General features: G+C 44.2%; 1 protein-coding gene across 2 annotated transcripts; it reads right to left on the bottom strand.

Annotated features, from left to right (window-relative positions):
* Window positions 1–293: 293 nt before the first annotated feature.
* slitrk4 (SLIT and NTRK-like family, member 4) lies at window positions 294–7,493 on the bottom strand. 2 transcript variants are annotated; one of them, XM_077578809.1, is made up of 3 exons: window positions 6,367–7,493; window positions 3,249–5,772; window positions 294–3,011 (listed from the first exon to the last, which is right to left on the bottom strand). In XM_077578809.1, exons 2-3 carry the CDS (start codon window positions 5,728–5,730, stop codon window positions 2,863–2,865), a joined length of 2,631 nt encoding a protein of 876 aa, XP_077434935.1. In that variant the 5' UTR covers window positions 5,731–5,772; window positions 6,367–7,493; the 3' UTR covers window positions 294–2,862. The 2 variants fall into 2 exon arrangements, with proteins under 2 accessions (XP_077434935.1, XP_077434936.1); XM_077578810.1 differs by having other exon boundaries at window positions 2,873–5,772.
* Between the last annotated feature and the right edge of the window lie 372 nt (window positions 7,494–7,865).

Below are 7,865 nucleotides of genomic sequence, written 5' to 3'. Positions count from 1 at the left end.
TCTATATCAAGCATCCAAGTACACGCATTATATTATCAAGCAATATGATTACAAACATGGCCGATGGGGCAGGAGGGAAAAAAAAATGTGTAAAACAGTGAGCATTCTGTGGGGGAGAACTTATCTAAAATCACTACCCTGTCCCCACATCCTTTTTTTAGTTCATAACTGCCAAGGTATTAATAATTAATGAGGAAAATTCTCTGCCGTCTGTATGAGTCATACTTTCAGCTACTTGGTTCCCCCAAAAGCCCCATAGGTTGGATTAACACAGACGGAAATCCGGATTTTTTTTTCCCCCCATTTTTTTTTCTATCCTGAAATGGAACAAGCATGAATGTTTGATTGGTGCCGAAAACAGGAGAAACCTTTATACCTGTTGGATAAAAGATTTGTGGCACAAAAAAAGCCAGAGTCAAAGAGGCACTGCAGTTAAAGTGTCGACAAAACCGAGCTCCAATTATACAATGTACTTCTTAATTTTTCAGTTGAATAAAAAAAAAAACAACATGTTTTTACAGCACGTCTCAGATAAACAATCAACAGAAAAAGCGAAATAAACTTATAGCATAAAACATTCTGCCTTTTCAGACGTCATCTGTCCAACATTGACTGTTAGACAATTCTATTGTATTTACATTTACTGCGTAGGAGTCAACCTGAGTGTCTTCAAAAACTAAGAGCGCAACATGAAATAAATTGTGGGGACACAGTGCAAATGGGTGCTTATTTTAATACTTTCATTATTATTAACATGATAATACAAGAGAAAATTAACCATTATACAGGAGATTTGTGACTGATAGAAAAATTGTATTTATTATACTTTCCAAGTTACATTCTATTCATTTGCAATGGCAACAAACAGTTGAACGTCATCAGTTTAACTTAACAATACGTTTAAATAAAAAACGCATTGAGCTGAAGGGGAAGTCAACCCAACATAATTCTTGCCCCATTAAACTTAATACAGCATTCTAATAAATATTGCGCTTGTAGAATTGGAATGAGGCAGCAAAATCCACCTGCTTTTACCCAGCTCGGTGGGCAGCCATTTTGCCACGTGTCGTCGGCCGAAAATGACATCATAATTACTCAGGGCTGAGGGAACGACCAATCACAGCTCGCCTGTTTTCTGACTTTGGTCATGTGACATTGGCAAGCAACTTGAGCCCTGAGCAACTGCGATGTCATTTTCTCAGTCGCAAGTGGCAAAATGGCCGCCCCCTGAGATGGATCAAAACGGGTGGATTTTGCAAGTTCATTCCAATTCCACAAGCACGATATTAATCAGAATATGGTTTAGACTGGGGGCTGCAATAGAACATATTGTCGTCAACAAATGTTTTGGGTTGACTTCCCATTTGAGTAAATTATTTTTGAACTGAATCTTTCGTTTCACAATATGACCTCAAACTAAATAAAACAAACAGGATTTGAAGCCATTTCCTATTTAAGTACTCCCTAATATTGCACATTCCGATGATATGATTCTGTCCTTATCTTAAGAGCCCGCCCACATTTTTCGAATATCACCGCTCCCATAACAACAATCCAGAACCTTATTAAGTTGAATGCACATTTATTTTGGTTGCATAAATTCATAAGAAACCTTTTACAAGATGCTGTGGGAGATGTAAGAATAAGGAACCTGATGGAGCCTTCGCAGACTCCACCGGGCTTGTCGTGCGAAACAACACAGATCACATTTCACCATTGTTCATCATGTTAACTTGTTAAGCGAAGAGAAATGAAAAACCATCGAAAACAAACCAACAGTCACATCTACCCGTGACGTGTATTAGCTCTGATGAAAGTTAGTTCCTCTCAGGGCACTCTCCGTTTTCAACAAGACCACAATCTCTTTAAATAACCCTGCATAGAAAAATAAACTAACTAGGTTTTTAAATTCTCTGACTATGAATTGAGAACTGACCAGAGGTGAGAAGGTAATCACTGATTGAGTCGTATCGATGATCCCTTTGACATTTCTGGGGTGCAGTCTCGAGATGATAACGTTCCGCCATACAGCATGTGTGTGTGTGCATATGCAGATGTCTGTCAGTGTATTTTACAAACCAGTCCCACAGATACAAATAATGTAAGACTTACAAAATAAATTCCAAGTTACGCTTACATGGCAAGCAGCTTTGTACTCTTTTATCCTTGGGTTGTCATTTTAAGAAACATCTCCTGACAGTGTCATCGCCGATTCGGTTTCACCCAAAAACATACATTTTCCAAACAGTAACTTGAAGAGGAAACACAACTCCATTCAGAATACACTATATATTAACATGGCTCTTTACACAAAGAAAACAAGTCATGAAATCAATGTCTAAAGAGTTTTGCCGGCGTCGCGTTCCAATCGACACAAAATTGGAGCATTTTTAGCCTTTCAGCATAGAGCCACCCATTGTATAATCCTGACAAAATGGCATAAAGTATGCAAGCAGCCCCCAGAGAGTTTCCCCAAGAACAAACAAATATCCTTACAAAGTGAAAAAAAAAAAAAAAAAAAAAGCAAGGTAGAATCCACTGAGTCATTCTTTGTAACTAATCCCAGAAAGTACTGATGGCAGATACCTGTACATTTAGGAGCCAAGAAGGATACGACTGTTTCCACCCTTCTATTATAAAATGAGGGAAGGAGCCTGCGAGGTATATTCTCAAGCACTGTTTCCAAGACCATTTGATTTGTTAGGAAAAAACAAACAAAAATAAAATAACAATGGAGAAAAAAAAAAAAAAGTCGCCATTTCCATAGCAGCAAAATTACTAAGACTGTCTGGTTGTTTGTAGGCTGCCTTGTGGTGTTTCGGTACCATTCATACATGTGTCACGGACGATCCAAAACGTCTCTCACTGTAACATGTATCCTCCTCGATCCAAGTAAAAGCTTTGCAGTATGGAGCCATTTTGTCCATCTAAGCACTGGTCATTACGATTTTCCAGAAGGCACTTTTTTGCTGAATGTGTGTGTGTGCGAGGGAGTGTATGCGCACAGCTGGCTGCAAAAGAGAAAAGGGAAAGATAGAAAAGAAAAAGGGTTGGGGGGTTACATGATGCGTGCAACTTGGAGGGGGAGAAAACCAAATCAAAGCGGATCTCTTTGACCGTCTTTTTTTATCTGCCGTGTTAATCAAACGCCATCGTTTTCTACATTTTAGTCAGTGCGGTCTGCTCCTCAAGCACCTGAAGGTAATCAGGTGTTCCTTGGAGCTTGGCTTTCAGCTCGTAATACTCACTTTTTCTTTGCTCCACCACAATCTTACTGTGGTTCCCACCTATCAGCGATGATTTCTTCATCTTTCTGTCAAGCGTTTTCTCCGGGTAGCGGATTTCGTACGCGCCCATTCCTATGCTGTTGAAATCTCTCTTGCCGTCCAGGAAGTTCTGGATGAACATGCTGGGCTCTCGATTTGGTAGGAATTCCTCCAGTTCGTCGATTGTGCTGAGGCGCTTGTTGCGTTCCAAGGTGGAAAGAGCGTCTTTATCCTTTTCGGCACTACTTCGAAGGATGATTTTCTGCCTCTGTGAGTCGGCGAACTTGAACCCCGCGTCCATGTCTGATGAGCGTCCAATGCCGCAAGTGTGGCTCTTGCCGATGTGTTCGATGGTTTGGGGGATAAAGGTTTCCCCTCCGAGTTCATCTCCCGGAATGGAACCTTTTTTGCCCGATTTGTGGCCATGCCGGTGGAGCTGCAGTGACATGGAGCCACACTCCTGATTCCCCAGTTCCTGACGACCAACCGGTTTTTTATTCCGTCTCAGGACAAAGACGAGAAGGCAGAAGGCCACAAACACCGTCAATATCAGCACGACAAGGATGCTAAGGATCATGATTGAGAGAGGTACGGGACCTCCGGGTGGGGCTTTGCCAACTCCTGCCGGCGAAACTGAAGTCAAAACTGGGGTGGCGCTGGTAAAAATAAACGGCGGCCGAGCAATCAGCTTGGGGCACAGGATCTCGTTTTTCAGCACGCGCAGTTCCGTGTTGTAGAATTGCGCAGGCGAGGCGCATCGCACCTCTTTGGCTGCCACTCGATCACTTAGCTTGTCTAGCCATATTTTGAGAGCGACCAGATCGCAGGAGCACTCCCACGGGTTGCCCTCCAGGTCTATTTGGGACAACGAGCGCAGCTGGTCCAGGACGCCGCTCACCGGCAGGGTCATGAAGTGGTTGTTTTTCAGATTAAGTTTAACTAAAGAGACGCCGGCAAACACGTAGGCAGGAAGACTCCGCAGCACGTTATTATTTAGATACAGGAGTTGCAAGTTTGGCATGGAATCAAACGTGCCCGCGAGAACTTCTTTAATGGCATTGTATTCCAAATACAGGTACTGCAGATTTGTGAGGCCCAAAAACATCTCAGGGTGTAACTGTTCGATCTGATTTCCGTTTAGATACAGTCGTCTTAGATTAGTGAGGTTGGCAAACACACCTTTCTGGACGGCGACAATTTGGTTGCTGCCCAAGTGGAGCAAATCTAAACCTTCAAATCCTCGGAAATCAGTCGAGCTTATGTCGCGGATGTAATTCCCGCTCAAGTGAAGTTTCTTAGCATTTTGCGGTTTCGGAATAAGATCGGCTAGGTTTTTTATGTTTCTTTCCTGACAGCTGACGGTAATGCCAAAATCTGAAGGGTGGGTTTTACAGCTGCACGGCTCTGGGCATAACAATGGGGTGCTCCGTGTCTGAAAGGAAACAATCTGGCTATTTCTTCCAAACGGGGGTAAACCGGCTACGATTCCATTACCGTACATTTTAGAGGAGTCCGTGGTTTTTGGCGATTTTGTGGTAATGGCAACCACAGAGGTCGGGGAGGACGACTGATCCGTATCGGGGAGCGCCGGCGGCATTCTAACATCAAAGTCACTTCCCGTACCCATGGGGCAAAGTTCTTGCTTATTCGTTTCTTTCAGGAGTCTTCCATATAAGTCGCTTGGCGTTTCGCAGATGGCCTCGCCGATAAAAATATTGTACGGCATGTTTTCAAGCCAAGCCTTGAGAGGTGCTAAGTCACAGGTACAATTCCAGGGGTTATCATCCAACTGCAGCTCGACAATCCGTCCGATGTGCTCCAGAACTCCCAAATACGGAAGCTTCTGGATTCGGTTTCCTCTTATATCCAGATGTGTGAGGGAGGCAAAGCGAAAGATGTTGTCAGGAAGTGCCTGAATAAGATTGTCATTCAGAATCAGCACTTTCAACTTGTGCAGTTTGTTGAACGCTCCCTTTTCGATGTACTTGATCAAGTTGTAGTCAGCTTGAAGGTACTCCAAGTTTTCTATTCCTTGAAAAGTGTCTGCTTGCAGCACCTTCAACTCATTGTTGTTGAGGTGCAGCTGTTTCAACGCGCTCATCCCCGTGAACGCGCCGCCTTCGATGTTCTGCAGCTGATTGTTCCCGAGCTGCAGGGACACAGCATGGGTGAAGTTGAGGAACGAGTTTGGGTAGAGAATAATTAAGAAGTTGTTTTGGAAGTTGAGGTGGTATAGCGACGACACGGGCGGGATGAGCTGCGTGGGTCGATACACGGTGATCTTTTCGCAGTTGACGTACAGCACGTTTTCCACCGACAAGCAGGAACAGGCGCTGCAAGTCTCAGACATCAGGTCCGGAGCAGAAGGGTCTGCCATTGGGAGTCCATCTGACATGGAGGGGGATGAGGGGGAGGAGCTTGAGATTGAAGAGGAAAAGGCTGCCAGCAGGAGAACGAGCATCATCTCGCCGATTAAAAATCCTCCCCCAGAAAATCATTTAGTAGCCTTTGGAAAGAAAAAAAAGTCAGGTGCATGCACAAGCATACACACTTAAACATACACGCGATCGAATTATAACATTTCAAAAACATTTGTTAAATGTGGTCTTCTAGTCACATTGATTAATAAGATACCAAATAACACCCACTATGTGATATTTATGATTTTCCAAATGTCATGAATTATTTTATTTTTTTTTTTTGGCTTGTGACACAAATCACCTTCTTCATTGGACAACACAAAAGCTTAAGACAAAAAAAAAAAGCAGCATATGCTCAGGAAATGGAGAACACAGCAGCTGTTGCACATACGTGAGTTTATTTCTAAAAGACATGGAAATGTTTTGGACTGCAATGTTTTTTTTCCCTCTGCATATTCATCATATTCAAAGTCAAACGACTGCAGTTCTTTCTATCATGACGGTTTGGTTTAATGCCAGCCACAGCCGCTTATTGAGCTTATTTAGGAGAGCATCTGAGAGCACACAAGAGAGTTTACACTGTGTCTATTAATAACAGTTTCCAAATGTTTTTCGAAAAGCAATTTCAGCGGAACCAAACAATGCACCAAAAAAATGCATAAAAATAAATCTATGCTTACCTAAAGCTGATTGTGACAATCTCCTTTTGGAGACTCGGGGCGGCATTGGTGGGACATGGATGGAGAAGCGCCGCTGAAGCGCTCCCAGCCGCGGAGGAAACAAACATTTCAGGGAAGCAACAAGGCTTCCCCGCTCCTTCATTTCCATGCAGACTGCTGCACGTCAACGGAAAACCAAGCGCGCTGGCTCGGATTGGGGTGGGGTTGGGGAGGGGAGAGCAGGGTGGGCTCCTATTTCACCCGATGCGTCTCTTGCCGACGGGCTGCGCGTGCTTTCAAAAAATCACCCCTCTGCTTGCTTGAGTCCCAAGGTTGTCCCACCTCCATGGGAGAACATTTGCTCCGGGGCCGAATGGATTGCGGTAACACACAACACAAGGGAGGGAGGCAGATTCTACAGATCTTGATGGCGCGTCCAGCGACTCCTAGGCGTGGGAAGGTGCACAAGGTTGGTGATGCTAAGCCACAAGTCAGCCATCCTTGCAATCTGATTATTTTTTGGAGTGGGTGACAGGAGGACTGTCAAAGCTGTGCGTCCATTTCAGCCGCCACCGTTGATCCGGTTAATAAACAGCGGTATGTTTGACAGGATCCGGAGTGCTGTGAAGTTGCGCGCAGGGCTCATTTTTCACCAATCAAAAAGCAACGCACTCATTCCCATTCTTATTCACATTTACTTCTCCTGTGTGTAATTGATATGTTAGTTTTCCACCAATCCAATTTGTAGTCATCCTTGAATACTGTCAATTTGCTGGCTGCAGCAGAATTCGGAGTGTAAAAAAAAAACGGCGAGTTCGAATGATGGCAAGAAAAAAAAAAGCGCAAAGCCACAAAATAGTAAGCAACAAGAGAGACAGCACAAACTGGTGCGTAAAAATGAATAATGCAGCTATTCGACTGCTAGTCCGATGCGGTGCAGGTGGCCGGCAGCAATGCGCTTAACATCATTAAAAAAAAAAAAACATAGGAAAAATCAACTCACAGCAGGAAAGTTAGGCTTTATACAGCTGGTTGATCCAGAGGGCAGAAAAAAAAAGAGTGAGAACTCGAAAGGGGACGCAAAGCTTTATAGTTTCCCCTCCTGTAAGACAGCGCAGTATCCGTGTCAGGCGCGTGCTCGCTCCTTTCTCAGCCGCATTCACTGAGACGCCGACACCACCGGAGGAGGATGCAGAGACTGAGAGGGGTGGGGGGGAGGGGGATGAGAGAGAGAGAGAGAGAGAGAGAGAGAGAGAGAGAGAGAGAGAGAGAGAGAGAGAGAGAGAGAGAGAGAGAGAGAGAGAGAGAGAGAGAGAGAGAGAGAGAGAGAGAGAGAGAGAGAGAGAGAGAGAGAGAGAGAGAGAGAGAGAGAGAGAAGAGAGAGAGAGAGAGAGAGAGAGAGAGAGAGAGAGAGAGAGGAGAGAGAGAGAGAAGAGAGAGAGAGAGAGAGAGAGAGAGAGAGAGAAAATGAAAATGAAAATGAGCTCACACACGTCTGTTGCTTTTGTAGCAGAATTTTA

This window comes from Vanacampus margaritifer, chromosome 10 (genome assembly GCF_051991255.1).
Source record: "Vanacampus margaritifer isolate UIUO_Vmar chromosome 10, RoL_Vmar_1.0, whole genome shotgun sequence".
NCBI lineage: Eukaryota > Metazoa > Chordata > Actinopteri > Syngnathiformes > Syngnathidae > Vanacampus > Vanacampus margaritifer.
Note: the sequence above shows the minus strand (reverse complement) of the source record. Positions and strands in the feature narration are given on the sequence as shown.